The sequence below is a fragment of the Zootermopsis nevadensis genome, unplaced genomic scaffold, assembly GCF_977971745.1.
Source record: "Zootermopsis nevadensis isolate Lab colony 2312 unplaced genomic scaffold, Znev_1.0 Znev_ptg000004l, whole genome shotgun sequence".
Lineage (NCBI taxonomy): Eukaryota > Metazoa > Arthropoda > Insecta > Blattodea > Termopsidae > Zootermopsis > Zootermopsis nevadensis.
Window position 1 is genome coordinate 7,880,808 of NW_028259136.1, and position 25,549 is coordinate 7,906,356.

General features: G+C 42.1%; 1 protein-coding gene and 1 non-coding gene across 5 annotated transcripts in view; both read right to left on the reverse strand.

Moving 5' to 3' along the window:
* Positions 1-484: 484 nt before the first annotated feature.
* The window catches only part of LOC110838821 (uncharacterized), a 46,890-nt gene continuing 21,825 nt past the window's right edge, over positions 485-25,549 (reverse strand). Inside the window, exons 1-12 of one of the 4 annotated variants that reach the window (XM_022082430.2) lie at positions 14,904-15,449; positions 14,671-14,761; positions 10,780-11,059; positions 9,475-9,656; positions 8,756-9,017; positions 8,436-8,659; positions 7,369-7,756; positions 6,732-7,097; positions 5,201-6,129; positions 4,601-4,885; positions 2,521-2,635; positions 485-2,052 (exon numbers count right to left, since the gene is read on the reverse strand). In XM_022082430.2, coding sequence (XP_021938122.1) covers positions 1,924-2,052; positions 2,521-2,635; positions 4,601-4,885; positions 5,201-6,129; positions 6,732-7,097; positions 7,369-7,756; positions 8,436-8,659; positions 8,756-9,017; positions 9,475-9,656; positions 10,780-11,028 — 3,129 coding nt within the window. In that variant the 5' untranslated portion in view covers positions 11,029-11,059; positions 14,671-14,761; positions 14,904-15,449 and the 3' untranslated portion in view covers positions 485-1,923. Of the gene's footprint in view, positions 2,053-2,520; positions 2,636-3,499; positions 3,585-4,600; positions 4,886-5,200; positions 6,130-6,731; positions 7,098-7,368; positions 7,757-8,435; positions 8,660-8,755; positions 9,018-9,474; positions 9,657-10,779; positions 11,060-14,670; positions 14,762-14,903; positions 15,450-25,549 lie in introns of those variants that run through there. The other 3 variants (XR_002546245.2, XM_022082429.2, XM_022082432.2) reach the window with 3 other exon arrangements.
* On the reverse strand, positions 24,519-24,659 carry LOC147874833 (U4 spliceosomal RNA). Its single transcript, XR_015533700.1, has one exon. It is a non-coding gene; the product is annotated as a U4 spliceosomal RNA (small nuclear RNA).

The following is a 25,549-nucleotide window of genomic DNA, read 5'->3' on the forward strand; positions in this document are numbered from 1 at the left end:
CGTTCTCTTCGTCAATAATTATGTCGCTTATTCAGTTTCTTGTAAATTAATTCTTTCAACCACATCATGAATCCCACTGCCGTAAGACGTCATAAACGTCGATCTTAACAACGAGCATGTACGAGCCATTCTTCTGGGGTTTTACTACCGAGGGGGGGGCGTTGAGGTCAAGATCCATTCATTTTAGACTTTGGAACTGCGTGGAAGAAAGGACTTGAAGATATCCGCTGAGAGACAGCCATATCCGGTCTTGATTGGAGGGGGGATAAAGTACCCGCCCTTCCGGGGGTTTCGAACTCCGATCGTCCAGCCCCATGGCCAGAGCGATTCAGATGGGTAGAACATGCAGACAGGTAAAGAAGTATCACACCCATTCCTATTTATAATTCAGAATTATCTCGCCGTGTAACAAATGCATATAAAGAAGTGTTATTAAAAAGTAAAGCCATAAACAAATAGTGAGGTTGATGAAAACAAGACAGCATCCCAGAGCCATTTATATTTACAGGACTCATCTTTACAAATACTTTATATTAATATTAATTTTATATTTAGTAATGACAAATATTATTTATAAAATTCTCCCTTCCTAAATGCAATAATAAAACACTTTCCTATTAGATTTTACAGCAATATTATTGCACAGTACACGATAAGTCATTTGTTAATAAACCCAAACCCTGAGAAACTCGCACTGTTCAGGATTAAAACTCCAGTGCCTCCTGCAACTGGCAATAAAAGAGGAGAATGATAACCCACGATCGTAACGACACATGAAAACAATCTGAACAAACGTTACGCTGTAATCATCAGTGTTACAGCGACTAAAGACAGGCAGACGTGAAAAATGCACAGAATTTTACTTGTTAAAACAGTCGCAGATAATTCGTTTAGAAAATATCTTAATTTTAAACTGAACTAAAGAAGAACACTAAGCTCTCTAACATTTAACAAGGAATATCATTCCAACTTTATTTTGTCTCGACATTGCGCGTGTCCGAACGATCGCCGTCTTATGATTCTCCTGTAGGTTCATTGGCACAAAATGAGTATTGCCTAAAACATTCTGATAAATAATCAGATGTTTTTCATACCAAAAACTTTATGCCTATAACTGTAAGTACAAATATTACAATAGAATAAAATATAAAAATAACAAATATACATTAATATCCTCTAACGTACAAATTGATGATACAGATCACCAAACTTTCATCGAAACCAATGGAAATGTATAGCAGTTTCTTTTTCGGGAATGAACTTAAATGTGTCAAAATAAACGAACCTTTTCTTGGCAAATACCTCAGAGTGTCCATCCTGCGAGACGAAGAAATTAATTTTCATACGACATCCACCCGTCCGTTCCCGCCATGCCCAGTAATGGATTAATGATGAAAGTGACGGTGCCACACACGGACAGACGGATAAAGTACAAGCTGCGTCACATGGACAATAAATGTTAATTGCAATAAATACTATGTAATAAGGGCTGCCAACAGTTAAAATGCCTATAAACACATATCCTTCATAAATTATAAGAGACGTATTTCTCCAATTTCTAAAAATACAATAATTTCAAGTCTAGTGTAATAAGGGAATGCAATTCAATATACAAATTTCCAAAATAAGAGAACACAAGGGGGGCATCGTAACTTATACCAGTGACCGAACATTTTTGAGATTATGCACGGAATCTTGTAAACAAGATGAACAGCTACCAATTGCCTGGTAACAAAAAACGTATACTGTAATCAATCAACGGTTGGCAACTCCGTACACAACACACAATTTAAGAATCCTGTTGATTTCTGGTGCACTCAAACACCCGAACGTGGCGACGTGGAAGACGGAAGGCGCCGCACTCTCATTCCACTCACGCTGACACTCGCATGTTCTTTAAAACTTAAGTGATAGTCCGTTGTCCTAGCTAACAGTTTGAGCAACATTCTGGAGCAAGACAGCCCCAGGGGTGAACACAATGGGTCGGTAACCCTTGTTATTTCGGGCGAATGGCTGAAGAGTTGAGAGGCTGGGTCGGCTCAGTGGCAACGCCTGCAACAATTACCACATGACGCCAAATGATGATCACGGTTGCACATTTCTCGTGGTTATGTTTTGTTTATAGGTAATTTAGAAGTATCTCGACAATTATATCAGAAGTACTTTATATTCATTTCAGTAACTACAAGAAGCTTAAGTCCTTCTTGAGAAGCAAATAATAACTCAGTCGAGAAATTCCATGCCATTATCGGAACGCAAATGTTCACTGCCACATCTACAAGAGCCCGCTATGGGTCTCTACCCTGAGCATCATGAATCCAGTTCACATCCTCCCAACCTGTTACTCTAAATTCATTTTAATAATATCTTCCAAACTATGCCCTGGTCTTCTTGTTTTTATAGCTACCCCAGAATATGTACACAGACACAAGCATGCACGCCCTTCTTTCAAGAAAAAAGTCAAATACTTTAATGCGGTAAGGACCATATTGTGAATTTCAGCTCCAAATATTTTTCTACCTGTACTGGCTGAGGTTGAGCCGTTCTGCCATCTTCGCATGATATTTCATCAGTTCCAGCAATCTCTTCCAGACTCGAATGAGTGCTCTGGCCACCGGAAACAGGACTAGCCAATCTGTGGGGAAACATCACTCTTCAAGAAAGGAGTTCAAACCGGTAGGTTCCGATCATCAAGTAAAATCATCATAATCAAAGAAGTTACATTAATTTATTTAATTCACTAACAGTCGACCCTTGTACTGAGGGGAAAACCCACAATAAGAAAAGTCACATTCTTTCTCACTTCTCACTTACACGGGTCTTTTCAAGGGAGTTAAACAAAGTGTTAAAAGTCTTGGAAACGTCCCGTTCATTTACATGCCCCTCGAAAGGTGTCAAAGCAATCAATACATTTCAAAGTGAAAGAATTTTAATTTTAGCTCTCGCAGAAAATGTCTTCACCACTCACATATCTTTGAATTTCTTTCATGCACACAAATAGAACAGCCATCTATACCACAACTTGCAGCGGAACGCTCGCCAAAACTGGTTCTGTGGAAGCAAGAGACGTTTTTGAGCCCAGTGAAAAGGCTTGTGTACACAGACACTTACGAAGACGACTCTTTTGGGATTTGCACAGCGCAACATCCCAAAAGACGGTCATCTTCATACTCACTGCCATTAGAACCTGCAATCTCACCTCAGAACTTGTAAATGTTCATAACATTTGCAAAAAGAGTGCAGATATATTTTACAAATGCTTCTCTGTTATTCTGCAAATCACAGCAGACCTGATGTTATTTATTGGAAATAAAAATCTACTGTTGCAAAAGTTATTCACATTACAGATTTCACACTGCCATGACCTCCCTTAATGCATTCCTTTAATGAAATTTGTACAAAGACGCATACAGATTAATATATAAGCCTCGCCACTTATGACCGAGATGGGTTGCATTACTCATGCACAGAAAACAATATTTCACATCATTGAACAAACCTGTGTATGTCGCAAGCCCATGTGTTGATGTTAATATTGTGATGACTAGATTAGGTTAGGCAGCTTCTGACACCACTGTTATACCCTGTGACAATACAAGGTTAGGTTATTTGGCCTGCGTATGTACAAATGAGGTTATGTTCACACCAACAAATTGTAAAACAAAAACAAAAAAGAACATATGCTGTTACGTAATGAACCACTGATAAAACCATGCAGTATTTAACGGAAAATATTAATGCTCTAACAAGACGGTTCTACGAAAACAGAGCATCCGCATTTAACATTTACGTCAGCAAATCATTTTCACATAAACAATATCAATGCCTATTAAACATTCTAATGTATAAACGTTGCGCCATCATTTTTATGAATGTCAAGGGAAAAAGTAAAACTGAATAATTCGTGTCACTAAAAACTCCATCATGCAGGATAATTCTTAAAAGTTTATACCCACTCACTTTGAAATTCTCCACTTTTAAGAAACCTAAAGGTTCATCACAATGTTCACAAAACCTGACAATTATCAGCCCTAACTGATGCTAGCAGAGATTCCATGCACAGTGTTTTTTTTAAAGGCAGGGGGCCAGTTCTTAATTATTATTTTAAAAGACTTCATCTTATATTCTCAAACACGATAGGCATACAGAGCTCAACTTTACCATTTTGTATTTATAAAATATAAATTCCTCTATAATGTGGCTGGTCAATTCTCAGTCCTCTTGGGCAACAAATGTAATATAAAGAATGTAAATGGATGTGTCGATGTTAACCAACGTTTCAGAGGTCATACTGCCTCCGTCATCAGGGCGATGACGGAGGCAGTATGGCCTCTGAAACGTTGGTTAACATCGATCAGACTACACAGCGCAAAACCCAGAAGACAGAAATCTTCATACTCACCGCTGTGAAAACCAAAAATTTTACATATATACATTATGGCTTACATTACTTCATATACAGTACAAGTACATGTGAAAAACAGGATCTTATCTTTCAAACATAAAATGCAAAAATTCGTTAAGTGAACACATGTGAAATGAAGCATTAGTGCGTGAATGAAGAATGTTCAACACACCTCAGGCACCTCTTACTTCATACCTGCTAAGATGCTGGTGTCGAGACGCTGGCCTCGCGGCAGGCTGGGAGAGCTCCGAGTCGGAACTAGCCAGGGAACGTCCCGGTCGAGCGCCGTGGGCAAAGTCCCTGCGGTAGTTGTCAGATGAGGAGGAGCAAGGAGTAGACACCTCTGTGTCGCCATGGTGATGAGGTGCCACGTACACCTGCGTGCTCTTTGGCATGTCATACACCACCTCTGGGTGATGCACAGTGTTGCGCTTTGAGTCTACATGTGGCATGAACAACTCAGACCCCGAGTCAACATACCTGACAGTCAAAAATGTCAGTTTTACCACACCAAACTATACATATTTCAAGTGGCATGACGATAAACATTTAACCAGCAGAATAATATGCTTCATAGTTTAGAGCAGTTACTTCCATAAGCTTTAAATGGCTTTTCTCAGTCTCTGCAGAAATATAATGGGGAAGAACTTTAAAGAACATCAATAACTTCCTTCCTACACCCATTAAAAATTTATCAATCATTATAATCCTTTTATTCAACACATAACTGCCATCAAACAAAGAAGTAATGATTCAGAACACAACCATTTTATGAAGACGCTGCTCCAAACCCACCTGCACTGCCGATAATCCCTGTATTCTCTGCTAGGCTGATGGAACTCTGAGAGCACCTGCGTGGAAGCAGCCTGTCTTGATGCCTTGCCTGCTCTTGAAGGTCCAGATGATGCCCCAGATGCTGGTGACGGCGTTGATGAAGGAGCTCCATCCGGATCGACTCTCATATCCCCCCAACCCGCTGGCAGTGAAGAGTACATGTTCTCATCCAGGCTAAAGAGGCGGAGTTGCTGGCGGATACTGGCTTTTTCACGTGCTCTCTTCCTCTGGAATTCTTCTTCCACTCTGCGCATTGCCTCTAACTCTCCCAAACGTTGTCTCTCCTTAAGTTCAGCCTCCCTGGAAAGCTTCTCGGCCAGTCTACGGCGCTCGATTTGTCTCACTGTGCTCTGGAAAGTGAAACGCTTGCCCTTGCTTTTCTTGTCGGGCAGAGGCGCTGTTGGCGGTACCTCCACTTCGTTATTTCGGTCAGGAGAAGGAGTCCGACCAAGCTGTCGCATCTCTGAAGCTGCAGATATATTGTCACATGACTTTGACAGTGGAACTGTCATCCTGAGGTTCCTAGCAGTCACACCCGCACTGTACGACCTCCCTCTGCCAAATGACATCAGCTCTTCAGGAGCAGTCTGGCACTGGCTTTCATACTCAGGAAGGTACATGACATGGCCTCCTGATGCAAGGTATGAGAAAGAGGGCCGAACGTCCTGGTCAGGAGATGAAGGGCTGCTAGTACGACCCCCCCAAGTGGTTTCTAGATGCAGAGAGTTGGGGACACTGCGGCTTAGAAGCCAGTTTTCATCAAGAGGCTCTCCCCTTGTGGGGCTCTCTGCAGTGATGCCACCCAGTGCTGACCCAAGGACTCCAGATACTGAGTGACGCAGCTTCTGAAGGCTGTTGAAGGAGGGTTGGACATCCCGCTGATCTCGCAGCTGAAAATTTAGCAACAGAACAGGAACAATACACTTAATCCAAAATAAGAGGTGCATTATATGTCTGTGAAAAATGTATGAAGAAATCCACCAATCATTATGAAATTCATTATGATGTCATATCACTGAAGGTTTCGAAGATACAGTATCCCAGAAACACCACAGCTTCCTTTAATTTCAAAACTGCCTGACTCCATCTTACATCGTACTGGAATGTCAGACAGAAGGAAGGTCCCTGTACATAAACACGCAAGAAACCGAGAGGGAACACTCAAGTTTAATTTATAATGTGATCAGTGAATGTCAACAAGTCAGGTATTGAACTGGAAACAATTTCCATGACTGTCAGGATGATGTCGGTGCTGGTCTTCAGCCATGTGGACTTTTGGATTGACACACTGCCTTCATCTTCAGAGCTTCAGCATGTTCCTCTAAAATGGTGGTATCTACCTACAAGTTCACACATTGCTACAACGCAGAATACCAACGCTGACATCATCACTGCTTTGAGAACCTCAAATTTTAATAATGGATTGAGTTCGAGGGAGGACATAAAATGGCGAAATAAAGATTAAATAAACACTAACACACCCCCTGATTACCTTGGGAGAAATAACATCAACACCATCAGCATACAGTGACAAACAGAGCCTGTCATCTCGGGGCAGAGACAGGGAGAAAACATGAGACCGTGGGGAGAACTTGGGTTGCACAACACCAGAGCTAGTGGCAGGGGGCACCTCCACCCCCCCATCGGAACTGGATTCATCTTCTTCCTCCAGGTCCTGCTGTGGAGTCCAAGCCATCACGAGGGGCCGTGCGGGCCCGGCCTGGGGCACTGGCTTCCTGCCTAATGGTACAGGTGCTTCAGAGGAGTCCTCATGGATGCCACCCGGACTTGCATCCCCAGAAATACCGGAGTCTCCGGACTTGTCGTGGCTACTTCGTGGAGCCTGCTGCTGCAAAACCTTAAATGTTAAAAGCAAACTTCACCCCTGTGTACAAACACACAGATATGAAGGCACACACATGCTTGGAGGGAAGAGTCAATGACTGCTCCATCCACACTGCCCTTTATATCAAAATGATTTGGTTGCCAACTCATAATACGTGCTTTTGTTCATATGTGGATGCTTTTTACTAACTTTTATTAGTGTATTACTGAATTAAACGCTTTATGCAATACTTACTTCGTCATTTCTTCACCCATGCATTGTTCATTTCTCCTCTTACTCTTACCTGCTGTGGGGGCAATGGAGCTACTGGGCGGGACAGCCTCTGAATACGCTCCTCCAACAAGATGGATCCTTCCTCTGTGTGGGCTGGCGATGCAGTGCCAAGCTGGTTGGCATCCAGTGCAGACAGCAGACGCCAAGCAGCCGTCGGGGAGAATCTGGGTATCTCGAGCTGTTTCTTTGGCAGTGTCGGCCTCAGCTGTAGCGCAATACCGCTGCTGGGCTCCTCTTCGGGCTCTTCGCTGGATAAACTGCAGGGCACAGGCGGCACCCGCAAGCTCGCCGCAAACCGGTCCACTGCCTCGTGCTCACCCTGCTCCATGCCGAAGTAAAATGTCTTAACGGGCACACCATGGCACCTTTCTTGCTGTGAGGTGGCCACTGGCGGAATGCTGAAAAATGGGTGCAATGAGAAATCTGTTCATCACTCACATGGAAAACAACTGACTGGTCATGAAACATTTTCTAGCAGAAAACAATTTAAGTTCGAGATTGGGGTTTGTTCCCTTGTAGGTTATCCAGCAATAATTTTAATTACTGCACATGTTATTTGTAGAAACATCCTGGGATTCGTCGGTTATTTTATGACATATCAATCGATTACAAAGGTTGTTCGCAAAATGCTAGACTATCAAGTGGATGCCTATTTAACAAAAAACTTTATCAAATACACAGGCCATTTGCAGAAAGAACCACTTGTCTTCTTGGGCGAATGGTTATTTAATGAAACTCGTCAATTTCGGAGCTTATTTGGCGCTGAATGAAATGAAAAGATGACAATGAATGACAAATGTGTTGGAGTCGCAGCAATAACGCACTGTTTCAATATACTTACCGCAGCAGTTACATGTAGTGACTGAAGAAACTCATGAAGAATAGTAGTCAGGATACCCAGTGTACTGCCTCAGAGTCCACAAATGGGTATGGGAGGTAAAACATGCAAATACGCAGATAACAACCTCTCAATATGCACACAGAGGGCACATTAACACACACAGCTGAGATATATATTTATTCCTTTGCTTCGCAAACTGTTTACAGGGAAAATGTTGTCCATTCCTAAGTACTCACATTTCCCAGTGCGCTCTATGGTTCTTCCTAGGTTCCTGTTTTTTGCGGGGTGGCAACCGAGGGGCAGCGTCCGCATTCCGACGCGGCAGGGGTGGCTCTGGCCGTATGAGGGACTCTCTGCTTGAGCATTCTCCTCTCACAGCAGCCTCTCCAACAGGTGCTTCCCGTAACGCTACCGCAGGTGGCCCTGAACGCAGCCTCCGTGTAGCTTGAAGCAATTCTGCCTGAATTTCACAGATGGTAAAAATATATGCGACGAAACTTGTCAGAATATTCCCTCAAGGTAGCAGTAAAGGAACCTGGAAAGATCAGGCACTTACCTGAAACTCAGGGGATGACAGGCTCCGCTGGATAGATGGAGGCAGCGATAGTGGCGAGGCAGCGGTGCTACCAACATGCTCTTGTTCAAGCATACGTCTATTAGCAGCATTGGCAGTCTTCTTTGTCTCAGCACGAGTCTTGAATAGTCTGGCACGCCTGGCAGGTGGATCAAGCGTGTCCCAATGGCATGAATCTGGTGAGGAGCTGTCTGGACCATGTGACTCTGGAGGTGGTGCCGGAGCCTTGTACTTCTTCCGGGACCTATCGCCAAGGGATGGCTTGTTAGTAAGAGACTGCAGAAGTAATAACGATTACCTTGAAACAGGTCATAAACGATTGCGTCCAAAACTTCAAAATCACTGATGACTCATGAAAAATACGGCCTCAGCTTATTCCATATGAAATAACCCCAACTAATAACACAGGATAATTCGTGTGCTTCAGTTGACATTACATAACCTCAACAGTTCACAGAGTATCGTTATCACAAACTCATTAGTGTGCCACATCAATCTATCTCACATCTTCAGAAACCAAAATCCACTCATTGCCCTGATCATGGAGGCAGCAAGGACCTCTAAATCGAAGGTATATTTCTACCGGTCTACACAACGCTACAGCCCAGAAGACACCCATCTTAGAAGCCATTACAGAATTTACTTTCAGATGAGATATCTCTAAAAACTCCCTACAACGTGCTGCCATCTATGAACGGTACCTGGAGATACGCTGCTTGGCGGGACTGTCGATATGGTTCGAGTGCGGGAACCTCAAGTCTGGTTCGCTCCCAAATCGTTTTCCCAGTATATCGCCGTTCCCGTTGGGATGTGACTGGCGAGGGTGCTGATGCGTAGACGTGCTACGCGTCCGGTACACACGTCCCGCGCCATCTTGTGTACTCTGTAACAACAACATGGCCGCGTTCACAAATCTGAATCCCCGAACAACCCTCGAGACAATATGCTGATCTGTAGAGACAACAAAATCGAGTGACAGTGCCGACTTCGCCTCGGTTAAACTTGAATTTCCCCACCAAATCTTCCCTCTGGCTTTCATTGCTGTTTATGTGAACCAAATACGAGTGCCAAAACTGCACCAAAGGCTACAGACCTCTTTCGCGGATATAAAACCTGTCAAATGCCATGCCAAGTGTCTCACTCCCGTGCACACGACTAAAAGAAATGGGAAGACGTCTTACATATATTACTTTCACGTTTATCTGAAACACGTTCGGCTCCAAAGGTGCAGTTTATATTTGAATGTCAATTGCACTTGGACTATTACGGAGTGACGAGATGACCTACATTGAACACTAATAGTAAACAGAAAGACACAGATCTTGAATGTCTCTGGCACAAATAAGTAAATACATGCCAAGACATTTATTTCGTAATTAAACAATCCACATCGTCTACGCGGCTGGCCTTGTAATCCTGGGGTCTCGGGTTCGAATTTATAACTTGTGTTGGGCAAGGCCGTGGTCTAGGCAACACGGAGTTTTCCTCCGTGGCATCCCAACAATTACTCCACTCACACACAGAAGAAGGCAATGGCAAACCACTTCTGGATCATCTGCCAAGAACGTATATGAACAGGTCCCAGTCCGAGAAAAGGATGGAAGGATCCTGTTCATATGGACCTGTCCTCAGACAGAACACTAAATAATAATAAGATGAGGTGGTCTAGCGGTTAGAACGCTGGCCTTGTAATCCTGGGGTCTCGGGTTCGATTCAAGGCGGTGCCCGAATTTATAACTTGTGTTGGGCAAGGCCGTGGTCTAGGCAACACGGAGTTTTCCTCCGTGACATCCCAACAATTACTCCATTCACACACAGAAGAAGGCAATGGCAAACCACTTCTGGACCATCTGCCAAGAACGTATATGAACAGGTCCCAGTCCGAGAAAAGGATGGAAGGATCCTGTTCATATGGACCTGTCGTCACACAGAACACTAAAATAAATAAAACAAAATGGCACGTGGCAGCCACACTCGCCTTCGGATAGCACAGAACCAGTGCGTACCTGACCATGTTTGCTGAAGGTTTCTCCGAGAGAAATGGTTTGACGCCGACCGCTGATTGTGCCACCGTTCTGGAGGATGGCTCCATTGTCAGTGACCCGGAGCCGTTGGCCCGGAATACGCTCCGGGAGGACCTTATTCTGGGGCGCCTTCACGCTCCGGACGGCCCGAGAGTCTCGCGGGTAAGAGTTGGTCCAGGACTGTTGGTTCTCAGCGCGCCTGTGAAGAGCCTGCGAGGTGGAATTGCCCATTCTACTGTCAGCCGGTCCAAGCCCCTCATACCTACGGAAACAAGGCACACAGATGTGTAATCTGCCCGATAACCGATGATTAAGGCAGCAAGCACCTCTGAAACGATAGTAAACTTCTACCAGAAAATGCGTCACAATTGATCCTTTCCGAGGTCAGTGGTACGAAAAATATTAATAACCACATCTGATACTTGGCGATTCAATCTTACGAATGCAATTCACGGCCGGACGAGCACAGCAGAGCTCAATACGGATTCTAGGATCTCATTCGAGTTGTCACAGAAAAGAATTGAAGCCACGATAAGTCTCAGAAACAAAACAAGTGCCAAGCGAGAAGCGACGATTCAACTCAACGCTCTCGAAACCTACATAAAAACAGTGCAATGAGGGCAATTTTCAGATTTTGCTTAGCAATAAACTGCCCTACTCGAGCTGCAGAATAAGGATCTCGTGACGAGGGTTAGACAACACAAAATCTGTTTTTATTGTGATCGACTGTGTAAAATTAAGGTGGGTGAAATAGACGGGGGCATTCAGAAAATTCGAGATTTCACGTTTTACTCCAAAGACATGGGGAACTTTGGACAACAAAATGGAAAACTGCTTCTGTGTGCAGACACGTAAGAAACTAACTCTGGGATTTGTAAGCAAGGCCTGTCATACTTCCCACATTTGTTAGTTATCCAGCTTGTAAAATTCCTGCAGGGATAACTGAATGCATTCCATTGTTTACCGGCTTTGTGCTCCTTCAAAAAAGAAAGCTCTCGCTTAATTATTCTGAGTGGTTTCGCTACGTGCGTAAAAACGGCTTACCTAAACCTGTATATCCCCTGCAGGCATCGGTTTTAGTTAGGACTCACGTATCGGATAAACTTCTGATCAAAACAAGTTCGTTTTATGACACACAACAATACCCAATTCAAGATTACACAATCGTTTCCATCATAATTTTTTCACCAAAAATTCCGTCATGACTTTACGCGTATTCACTGTGTCTTACAAACAACTTCCATTTTTAAAACGTCTTAAAAAACACAGCGAGACATAGGAAGACAATTAACATTTTCATCGACGTTATTAAACAGTAGGTTTAGATATCTTTTTAGCAACATATTTCCAATATGTTGGCTCATAAGTGCTCACCGCATTCCTAATACCAGAATGCGGATTAAGGAAACAAGAAACACTAGCGGTATTCCTCGCCACATGTGAAAGAGTTCAATTTCACTCGTTTCCTCACACGGGCCCGCCATTGTACTGAGAACAATGCGTGTAGAAAGTACACAGATAAGAGATGCAAACAAATGAACGCCGTCTCGCCGATCGCGTGACCTACTTCACATATCGGTCTCTTTCATTAACAACGACCAAAGATCATAGCCTTACGTCTGCGCGTGCGTTTGAAAAAGAGGCTTCATTTAAGAACAACTGCTTCACGCTTGTAAATAAACTACGATGTTTGGAGAGAACACTCTTCGAAGCTGACGTACACAGTGACACAAATGCTTTCAGATCGAAAAGAAAGGAATTACAAGCCTGAATAGGTCTTTAGGTAATATGAATATCAGAAAATTGTGTAATAACTATTTAGTATACCTGTGTTTAATTTATAACCTACGAGAGGTGATAACAAAAAATGGCGGATGAGGAAAGTCGTGAAGTGGACGCTGGGGGTTCTGCTATCTGGTGGCGAAAGTGGGAACTATCGAACAAGGCGCAAAGAACGTATGGGGCATATTACGTGTATTCCGGTACGGAACAAACTTTCCGAGCTAGTTTTATTTATTCAGGAGTCAACCATATTGTATTAGCAACTAAACAAACTGTTACGTCATTAAACATAATTAAATAAAATAACACATACGATAATGAACGGAGTTTACATAATTTCCGAGCTCTGTGAAAACTACTTCCGCATTTTATGAATATTATTTCCTCCTTCGTGTCTGAGAATCTCTTTAAACATAATTGTAAAAGAAAGTGAAGTGCGTACATTTGGGGAGAGCGTTTTATAAGGGAGCACGTAACTACTTTAGTCTAAGGTACATCGCAGTGCTGGGAACAATACAGCCTTCATGAAGAATCTTCAGCAAGAACTGCGTGTCTCGACCAAGATTACGTATACAGGAAAGAGAACATTGAACTGTAGAATGCACCACGCCCCACGCGGAAAAAATTGTAACCTATGGCATTAAACATGGTGTCCGTAAGGTATTCTTGTATATACCAGTGGCTCGATTAAAACGTGAAAAAAAATGTTCTCGAATGTCAATCAAATTAATAAAGACAGAAAATATTCATTTTTAATCCTTTACTTGGTAAAATGTTCAGCAAATATTTTGTTGTTTATTATCATAGCAACCTATAAATATGTTTCACGCTTAAAATGATTACCTTGAAGTGTCAAAAGGTGGCAGGACAGATCTATTTTCCCTCATATTGTCACAGACGAAGACTCACAGAGGAAAGAATATACAGTTTCAACTACATAGCATGGAAAGTCTAAAAGTAATTTCTTTCTAAATGTCTATCGTACCATTAGTTAATAAATTATATATTCGATAGATCGATAAATCGGTCATTGGTCAGATGGAGCCACGTGCTGCCATCTACTTCTATTAAGACTTCCGCCGAGCCGACGGCGAAACTACCCCCCCCCCCTTTTACCCCGAGAAAATTTTTAATCAAATATGAGGCTTATAATTGATACCAAAAATAACAATAAAATACTCTTCCCGTCATCATCAACATCTTGTTCTTAACCTATTTTCTTATTTTGACTTTCGTCTGCTTTATTTTGTTGAAACACTCGTAACATCATTAAAAACCATCATAAATGTCAAGACAGATGAGACTTGTTACATCGTCTTGGAAACCTGGCAACTGTAAATGAGGGCAGAACAAAACAAGCTTCAACAATCTTTCGTTTACGCAACTGTGACGTATGTAACCCCCTCTCTCTCTCTCTCTTTGCATTCCTGACAGAGAATGGCACTCCTTTTGGCAAAGGAGATAAAACAATGGCCTTCGGATGCCCTTCGAAAACCTCCTTTCGTCACGGCCCCTTAAATCATTGCAACTGGCGCTGCGAGCACTATCGATTACATTTAGTCGATTCCCTGAATACGTAGCGATTGTTTCCTTAAACATTAACGGACTGATTCTGGTAACCGAGATATGAATCTGAAACATGGAGGGAAAAATATTGCGTTCATGACCAGATGATGTGACGTAAAGCCTATGAGGACGCTGAATGTCTCTGGATAATAATGTTTCGGTAGCAAGGAAAATGGCCACGGTGGTCTAGCGGTTAGAACGCTGGCCTTGTAATCCTGGGGTCTCGGGTTCGATTTCCGGCGGTGCCCGAATTTATAACTTGTGTTGGGCAAGGCCGTGGTCTAGGCAACACGGAGTTTTCCTCCGTGGCATCCCAACAATTACTCCATTCACACACAGAAGAAGGCAATGGCAAACCACTTCTGAATCATCTGCCAAGAACGTATATGAACAGGTCCCAGTCCGAGAAAAGGATGGAAGGATCCTGTTCATATGGACCTGTCGTCAGACAGAACACTAAATAAATAAATAAATAGCAAGGAAAACCTCCAAAATGTATCCATTTTGATACAACATTCAACATACCTGAAAAGTGAGAAAATCTGCCTTCTTCAGTGCGTTCCAATATCAATAATCAGGACGCGGGCTCAGAGTCCAAACTTGGCATCGCTCTGACCTGAAACAGAAGACAATCGGTAAGGTTCCATAATGCAACAGTACACAGAATAGCTCTGAAATGTCACCGCCAAGCTTGGAAAACTGCAGAATTTTCCATTTTCCTCTAACTGCAAACATTAATTTACTCACAACGTATTTACCTGTGTATTTCTTTAATCAGGTATTTATAAAACCACATCTCCGTGGAGCAGTGTGTTCTAGAAGCTGACAGTTGTTCAGTCACCAATCGCTTTTTTTTAAAACGTTCATTACCGTGTTAACAACAGCCAGCCACCACTCCCGATGAAATCACTTTCCACACTCAAACACTCGTTCTTAATTTATTTATTTTTTACTAAGTTTCGTCTTCACACGCGTCCGCCTTTCATTCGTTCTTAATCAAGACCAGGTCACTTCCTTTCAAATCCTTTCCCGTTCATCATCCATCCTCCTTACCGACGCTACAAGCTGGCTTAACCAATACAGACGGAAAAACGATGTTAAATAAACACTTTTCAGAACTCAACTTTCTTGTAACTTCCTGATGTGCCAAATCTCTGAGCTAGGGGTTTCAACCTGAGGCCCGCGGATATATAATTCGTGCTGTTTACGTTTCTCGTGCGTGAACAAATCCCTCGTTCTTCCTTCGGGAACAGGGTCCAGTGTTTTAGCACCGCGAGGAATCAAACACTAACACACTAATGAGCAGAAGATGAGGCAGACGGAAGTTAAAACAATGCTTTTACCAATATGGCCGTGTTGCGTCACTTCTCATTACGTATAATTGTTTTGTGTTTCCTCTCTGTTATCATTCTGGCCACATATCATCAGAATATTATTACCAGCCACCCTGTTGAGCGGATAAGAGTCCTAAGTCACATCAAAACTGCGACGTATTAACCCTTTGAAAAGACAATCAAAACAATATTAACAATTCAGTTCCTACCTCAAAGAAAACGCTACACGTGTCCGTGAAAACGATAAGTTGGTAAATTCTATTCTGAGAATAATACGAAATAAAATGCAGTCACCGAATGTTAAACAGACGGAACACAGTCTTTAAAAGGTCACGAAAGTGCACTCAGAAAGATTAAGTAAATCACAGAGTCAGGCAGCAGACATGACAATATTAAAAAGTTATTTTGGTGCGTTATTAAACACGTAGCACAGTGTAACACAAGCGTGAGACAGAACACACAACATCGCTTTTAACTGGCCCTGCATTCTGCAGTAGAATCGAGGTAGATCCATCTTCTTTTTCTTTCCTTTTTTATTATTATTATTATTATTTAGTGTTCTGTCTGACGACAGGTCCATATGAACAGGATCCTTCCATCCTTTTCTCTTCTCGGACTGGGACCTGTTCATATACGTTCTTGGCAGATGATCCAGAAGTGGTTTGCCGTTGCCTTCTTCTGTGTGTGAATGGAGTAATTGTTGGGATGCCACGGAGGAAAACTCCGTGTTGCCTAGACCACGGCCTTGCCCAACACAAGTTATAAATTCGGGCACCGCCGGGAATCGACCCCGAGACCCCCAGGATTACAAGGCCAGCGTTCTAACCGCTAGTCCACCGTGGCTTATATCCATCTGTTATCGAATACTAAAGCTGATCCCCCATCCAAGGATCGAATCCTCGTCTGGCTAAGACTCAGGCCTACAGAGGAAAAACACGTGCTTAGACTCACACAAGGTCAATTGCAGAAAGCGGCAGCTTTGATTAAAATGCCCTAATTGTCGTGGCCTACTGTTACGTCACTTGATTCGATTCAGGTCGTAGAAGTGATTGCCAAAATGGCCGCACGTCCATTTGGCAGCAGGGTCCACAACAGTGGCTTATAACACTAGTGAAAGTGTTCCATGCTGCCGTGTTGTAATGTCTGATTATTATTCTGGGCGTAATATTACACGGCAAAGACGGGTATCAATTGTTTCCATGGAGATTTCACCTACTGTCGGCATCCTTCGTGTTGACCGCAACAGCGGCGTAAGTCCTGAAGTTGCGGTGTCCATGGGAAGACACATACTTTGACCCAAAGTCTCGTGGGGAGACAGCTGAGTCGAGCTGCAGTAACTGCTTATAATATAGACGGATGGAATGACATTTAACATTACTTTTCATTCTTGACATCATCGTCAGTTTCTGGCTTAGTTCCCAGGTACTAAAAATTCTGTGCGTGGCCCCCTCTGAAGGCAACATTTCACGAGTTTCAGTGGCGGATCTGGCATGTCCTGAGCTGAGTAACTGTCCTGTTAAAGATCTCTTTTCCATTCCCACTTAGAAATAGCAACTGTTAGCTTATCAACAAGAATTCTATGTCACAGTAGAGTGGTTGGCACTCGTGTTTCATACTCGAGAGGTCCTGCATTCAAATCTCGACCCAGATACCGGTTTCCCTCAGTTCGTCCCAAACAGAGGTGTTAAAAATTTTGCGATTCGCCATTCAGTTACTTTGGTTAGGATTACAGATCGATTCCTAGGCCGTGACCGATGGGTTATTGGTGTGGTAAAGGTATTGTAGATGTAATGTTATTCTGGTTTGGGTACAATATTACACTTGTATTAAGACTACAGTGGTAATAAGAAAGAATATCCAATGCAAATAATCTTTCGAAGTCCCCTACGATCAACCCACAAAACTCTCAAAATTTATATTCTGTTACTGAATCCGAGTAACTTCACTGCGCATTCAAATGACGCCGGCCACGTCAGAATAACATGACTGTATCTAAGCACGTTAAAATGAATTATGGATGAACTGAGTTAACAATGCTGATATAATTTGGTTGCAGACCAATCACTCGTCCAAAACTATGGCAGGTTAGTCATTATAACACGTGTAAGTGGAACGAGCCGCGCGGCGTAACACAAGATCTGACATAAATAAGGTCAGTGGGGCTGCTAGGAATGCCGCCAGGTATCTCTTCCATTCAGGACCACCATCTCGTACGACGTGGTGACAGTGGCGGATTTAGTGCCAAGCGCCGTCTAATACCCTAGTTTGAAGTGTAATGGATTCCGCCACAAGTCCTGATTTAAATATGACCCACAGACGTTAATAAGACGGAAAATATATAAATATGTTACATAAATAACAGAATCTCTATTAGACGCGGGTAACGTAGTTTGCTGGTGAAAACGTAAACACAAACAATTTTCGTCACCAGACAACAGGACAAAATCAATCTAGCGGTTAGAACGCTGGACTTGTAATCCTGGGGGTCTCGGGTTCGATTCCCGGCGGTGCCCGAATTTATAACTTGTGTTGGGCAAGGCCGTGGTCTAGGCAACACGGAGTTTTCCTCCGTGGCATCCCAACAATTACTCCATTCACACACAGAAGAAGGCAATGGCAAACCACTTCTGGATCATCTGCCAAGAACGTATATGAACAGGTCCCAGTCCGAGAAAAGGATGGAAGGATCCTGTTCATATGGACCTGTCGTCAGACAGAACACTAAATAAATAAAAGGCAGCTAATATATTTTTTAAATGCGGCGAAGTCAAAATATTTGGGGACTACTATAACAAAGCAGAATTGCATTCACGGGGAAATTAAGATTGGACCAAAGACAGGGAATGCTTGCTACCTAATAACGTAAAGATTAAAATACAAAAGGCTACTATTTTACCTGTGGTTTTATATCTGCGTAAAATTTGGCCTTCTACTTTGAGGCAGGAACACATCGAGGGCGTATGAGAATAGGGTGATGAGACTATTTGGACCTAAAAGGGATTAAATTATAGGAGGGTGGGATAAATCTGCATAATGAGGAGCTCCATAATTTGTGTTTCTTACCAAATATTATTAGGATGGCAAAGTCAGAGAGCATGAGAGGAGTGGGAAATGTAAAGCGAATGGGGGAGAATTGCGTACAAAATTTTTGGTTGAAAATCCTGAAGAAATGTTGTTAACTGGAAGATTTAGCCTCAAATGAAAGGATAATATTAAAACGGATAAACTAAATCAGAGTCCGTCGAATAACTTCCTGCACACCACATGTAATGGTTACGCCGCCATGCTTCGCTCCTCAGAACTCGTTTGTGTACACATGAAACACAAATTTTCGCTGACCGACTTCTCCGAGCAGATTAGAGCAGCGGTAACCCTTTTAAATTGCATTTTAGAGGTACTCATATCGATTCTTTGTCGGGATACTGGTCTCCTGACAGAATATTTCGTAGTTTTCCCCAAAGGCTAAGACATTCTTTATAATTGGCCACGACCAACTCCTCCAGTGCTCTTTTAATATGCCTACATACAATTCACTATAATTTTCCCATCTAATTTAATTTATGCGTAACCTCGTAAGCTGAAACACTGTCGCTGAATAACACAACAATCTAGCAGAATTAAATCCGCCACTGCCGTGGAAGAACGCGTCTTCAAAAGAAATCGGAGAGCAACTCCAGACAAACAGATTTCCCCTCACATCGCTTCAACTTATTTAGTGTAGGTCACGCAGAATTCGAGGAAGTTCGCCAAGGGACATCAATGCTTCTCGGTTTGTGTGGCTTCCAGTGTTGACTCAACGTAACATTCAACAGGGCCGTGTTTGTAGAAATCGGGTCCATCGTTCGAGGTCGGTCAACAGCTTCCCATTCATTCTCGTCGCTTTCAAATAAACCTGCTTTTGTTATTTCCCAAGACAGAGGGCGCTTGGATCAGCGGACTCTGAAGAAGGGCGCATGCGTAGTTTTTCGATTTACAATCCAACTAACTAACTAACTAACTAGATGGCTTACCGAACCCGAAGGTTCATCACCGAATTTATTATTATTATTATTTAGTGTTCTGTCTGACGACAGGTCCATATGAACAGGATCCTTCCATCCTTTTCTCGGACTGGGACCTGTTCATATACGTTCTTGGCAGATGATCCAGAAGTGGTTTGCCATTGCCTTCTTCTGTGTGTGAATGGAGTAATTGTTGGGATGCCACGGAGGAAAACTCCGTGTTGCCTAGACCACGGCCTTGCCCAACACAAGTTATGAATTCGGGCACCGCCGGGAATCGAACCCGAGACCCCCAGGATTACAAGGTCAGCGTTCTGACCGCTAGACCACCGAATTAACCAAAGATATCTACATTTTATATCTATCATCTTCTTTAACACTTCGAAACCCTAAACTAATCTAAACAATGAAACATTACACATCTCCACGCCTACAATCAAATTGGTTACAGGAGTTCGCTGAAGTAATCGTTGTTCATTATCAGAATCGCACGAAACACAAGGATACAAAATGCGGAATTGCTAATTGTCAAAGCAGATGGCAAACTGAACTTTGAGTTTAAGACAACTGTTTCCACTCCTAATCTGACCACGTGACAACAAAAATCAAAATACTGAGATAGTTTTGTCAATCTCCCTAATTTCATAAACACAATTTAAATATTATCCCCTCACTTGCTTTTTTCAAAATTCAGCTTTCCAACAATATTCTCGGCCAAAAATTTTCGAACATCTCTTGTCTTATCCACCTAAGGTACACGTGCCCCCAAGATTTATTTTAATATTGTCCTTTTATCTATGCCTTGATATTCTAAACGGTCTCTTCATTTCAGGCTTCCCAATCAAAATTCTGTACACATTTCTCATCTCCTCCATGCGCGCTACGTGCCCTACAATCTCACTATCCTCCCTCTGATCACCCTAATAATATCTGGAACTCCTAATTATGTAGTTTTCTCTACTGTCCTACCAGTTCATCCCACTTGTGCCCAAATATTCCCCTCAGCATCCAATTTTCAAACACCCTAAATCTGTATTCGTCCATTACCGTCAGACAAAGTTCCACAAAACAACAGGTACTGTTGTATATATCACACCAATCGAAACGAAAATCGAATATTTACCGTGTTGAAACGCACTGTATTATATTTAAAATAATTCTATGACAGACTTCATGTTTTGAAAATCTTTAAATTCTTTCTCTCCATATTTTTTTGGGCATAAAAAAGTCACTGGATAACGACTTAAACTTTGCTGGAAACAGGCTAATTGTGTCCCGCTGGCGACAAGGTGATTTCGAGGAATCGAGACTTTCGATGTTTCGACCTACATCGCTCGATCAACTTTCTTTCTGACCTACGCAGGCAGGCAGCAAACGATCCAATCAGCCTTCCGCCTGGGTCACTACACGACTCTCTCTCCAAACGATTCCAATCGACACCGCAACGCAGAGCCACAGTCGTCGCTTCAAATAAACTATTCTTTCTAGTTGGGTAATATTCAGTGTCCGTTTGCTCAAACACCTCTTGGATCTGCGCAAAGGGCAGTGAATTTGGCCACACCACATTACAACCAACGTCCTTGTAGCGGAATCCAAAGGTTCTACACCGCTATTACAGAAGCTTACGAAACAGATTAGAGCACTCGTTATATATCGATCGAGATTATCGTTACTATGTATTCTTGGTTCCCATCTTTCTCTGTACGAATAGCGGATTCAAACACGTCTCATTCTCGACACTGTACTGCAAGTCTACGTAGGAGTATCTACAGAACATCTCAATTCCGTATTATTATGTGTATACATTTTTGGGACATCTGGTATTATATATTTTTGGGATATTTACTAACTATCCAATAAGACTACAAATTTCTGAACAGCATTGCCATGGCAACGGCTACAACATTCACATTTATAAATATTATCCGATAAGGTCCTTTTGAAAGATCGAAGCTCGTCTAAATGATATTTAAGAATTCAGTCCGTACCGCAAAGAAAACATCACACTTCACCATTACAAAGACCAACGGGTATAAGGTGGCGGTCGCGACAAATTTCAAGGTCATATCCCAACATTTGTCTTTCTTCTATTTATTAATTATTCGTTTATTTAACGATGCTTTCAACAGCTAAAACTGTGTCGAATGAAGGCATTATTAATGGGTACTGAACGAGAAATAATGTAAAATGAAGCGGTCTTGGACGAATTTAAGGTGAAATCCTCGTATATGCATGAAAGGACTTAGAGAAACCACGAAGATTACCAGAATATCCGGTCAATTGAACAAAATTCGAACTCGGGATCTTCCGAATACAAAGAAGTGCTGACCACTCTTGAGTCGACGTTTTGTCAATCTCTCTGATGACACTACGAACAAGCACGAAAACCTTCAGTAGCTTGGCCGAGATTTGAACCCGGCACCGTCTGAATACAAATCCAGAATGTGAGGCTGCACCTTTATGCTCGGTGTATGTCCGTCTGTTTATTGCAAGATAAAATCCCGCACGCATCTCGATTCAGGTTTGCATCACGAGAACTGGCTTGGTGGAAGCGTGAAGGAATGCCGAAGGCCGTGTCCTAATGTTTTCACTGAAGCAAAAAGTTCACATTCCTGTACTCCACACCGGAGCTGCCTTTCAACGTGGCAAGGCTTATTAAACAGTGTTTTGAGATAAGAATGTGGACAGCGTAGTTTGAGACGAAAACAAAGTTTAGTTTTTGTCATCGTTAGTACGGGAGGGGAAGGGGATTGTGTTGTAAAATACAAGTCGTCTATTCTCGTAACCTCGCCGTTCTTTATACCTTGTATTTCTAAAAGCATAGAACCTAACCTAACTTAACTTAACCTAACCTTACTTAACCTAACTTAACCTAACCTAACTTAAGCTAACCGAACTTAACCCAACCTATCCTAACCCAACCTAACTTAACCTAACCTAACCCAACCTACCTAACCTAACTTAACATAACCTAACCTAACTTAACCTAACCTAACTTAACCTAACCTAACTTAACCTAACCCAACCTAACCTAACCGAACCTAACCTAACTTAACCTAACTTAATCTAACTTAACCTAACCTAACCTAACTTAACCTAACCTAACTTAACCTAACTTAACCTAACTTAACCTAACCTAACTTAACCTAACCTAACCTAACCTAACCTAACCTAACCTAACCGCGATCAAAAGTTTTTGGTATGTGAAAAGATTATCTCCTTCGTCATAACGGTTGCAAAGAGGTGTTAAGGAAATGGCGGTACAACAATGAGCCAAACACCATTCATCAATAAACAACAGAAAACGTCATGATTACACAACCTGTTGGTGCGTTATTGTAATAACAATGCAAGAAAACGCCAACAGATGGCAGAACGAGGAAGGGTGGGTTTATAACCGGCGGCATTCCCAATCCGAATCGCCCGGTTTTCCATTTCAGTCAGCTCATAAAATCTCAGAATTCTTTAGGCAAGTTTTGTCATTCTCTCCGTAACACTGGCTACAAAACAGTTGTATTACATGCCGAATCTAAAAATGGCTGAGAGAATTTCCAGAATGCGGAAACAGGTCTGTCGTCTCCCTCTCAACAAGTACGTCTCGGCCAGACTGCAGTTTTTGCTACAGACTGAACAGGCAGAGAGATCTAGGAGACCTACATCGCAACAGACTGTTGAGAATTACAATTCTCATTCTTAGTCTAGACCCTTCATTACAAAATGGCGCCTAAATCGGTTCTGTACACGTCCCGATTACGCGAATAATAACTCTCACAGAAATCCAATATGGAGTCCAAAAAACTTCCAAATGCGTCTCCAAATTTGCATACGTCCTTTGATTCACATTTTCAAACCTTGCTACAAAAGCAACTGTATTCCGTCAACATGACAAATGACACTTTGCGTTAATGGAATGCTCACAGCTTGTACAATAAGAAATGACAACCGTTGCCTCGGACACAGCAAAACTTAATTTACAACCAACGGTTCTGTTACATCATCGATTAAGTTTTATGAAAAAGAGAGAGAGAGAGACACTTCGATTTCAGGGGGGGGGGGGGGGGGAAGAGCATCTTATAGTTAGAAGGTCCCCAGGCAATGCCCGCTCGTCCTTCTGTTAAGGATAAAGTAAACATGTATCAGGCATGTGCTTAACAACGGGTCACGTGGTATTTTCAACAGTCCACATATATGAAAGAGAAGTTTTATGAAGCCCGTCTATATAATATTTAAGAATTCGGTCCGTACCGCGAAGAAAACACAAAACTTCACCATAAAAGAGACCGACTGGTTAACGCTGTTTAGGGAAATAATCATTGTTTGCATTGAGACTGAAACAAAACACATAAACACACAAAGTGGACAAAATGGAGAGTCACTGGATGTTAAAGCAGGCGGTACATATAGTTACCATTGACTTTTTAGAGACAAATCTGTAGTTAGACTGAGAAGGTAATTCACGAACTTGGAGTAAGCTAACACATCAACAATTTCTTTATGCCAAAAAAGAAATTGAGTCGGCCATAAAAATCGAATACTTTCACAACGTACAAAGTCCTTTCTGTTAAGTTTATATGCAACAAAGACATATAAATGAAGTGTCATTTGTTTCCACGTTACGAAATCATTACGTAAATTTTACGTCAATCGTAAAATGAAAACTAATTCTTCAAAACGGTTTGCAATAGTTCTGATTCACTGGTAAGCACAAATCGGTTCCACTTTTAATAAAAATTTGGTTGCAGAACGGTGGTGGGTCCAACTTGGTTACGAATGGGATGATACGTTTTTGAAACGCCATGTATTTCCGATTAAAATAGTGACTTCTATATCAATTTTGAAAAATTTCCGAAACAGACGAGAAGTTTCTAACCAATCCTGTCTTATCTATGTGAACTCACACCCAGCGTTTCAGAGAGGACCGCCCAGAAAACTTTTTCATCCACTGTCTGACCACTTAGTAAACTTTTACATCTTCGATAACTTCAGTCACATAATCGAATTCTGAGTCAACACAGAAAATTTGAAGTAGTTTAAGTTGCTCCCGTAGGAGCTTTCAAAAATTGCCTAAATCGACGATATTTCACGTCGATTTGGCGGGGTATTGGTATAAGTTTTCAACTAGCAATAATCGCACCTCGGAAAAACCTCATTGGTTACAATATTGCCACTGCGCAAAGCTAACTAACCACTCACAAAACGATCCCATAAGCACGCAACTACGCACATTTCCATCAGTCGATAGAAGTATTTTCCGATCAGAACAAATTTTACTGTGAGAAATACTGAAAAAGCTAATTTGTTTCCAATAAATCATTAAAACTACGATTGAATCAAGTGCATATTTAAATTTTTGTTACATTCCACAGTGAAATAATTATAAAAATATTCGTTCACTTTATATTTTAACCTTTACTGCCATCTGGTGGTGAAGAGATGAACAGTAGGTGAAAGATAGAATGGCGTGTCGGGACTTCAGGTAGACTCATCGTCACAGAAGCTTTGTAAATGAGTCGGAGTCTCTGAAGAACGGAACGTCTTTCAGAAGGGCGTGTGTACAAGGACCATCATCGTTAAATATGGCATCGCCCGAGCAAATGAAGGCGACGATGCTTTGTACAAACTAACTTCACGGAAATAAAACCTTTTATGGAAGCTGGAGGTTCATTATCGTGTTCACAAGAGGCCGCAACTAGTCCCTATCATAAGCAAGACGGAGCAATTTTAATATTATCCTCTAATATACAATTGGGTCTTCGAAGATTTTCTTCCAGGATGTCCAACCAAAATTATGCAGATTTTCCCACCCTCCAGTCATGTGATCCCTTTTTGGTACAAGGTGCATATTTTAAACCTTTAAAGTCAAGTGGTAATTATATGTACCACCCTCTTCAACAAACATGACTCTGCATTTTACCCGCGTTGTGTGCCGAACCGAATGTGTCGGCTTCTAAGTGTTAATCTGTATGTGTGAAATTATTAATATGACATGGGAGTTCTTTTGGACGCTGAGCCGTGCAGACAGAGTCACGGCCTGCTCGCCCTGAATCGCTTCACTGCCCCTTCCTCCTG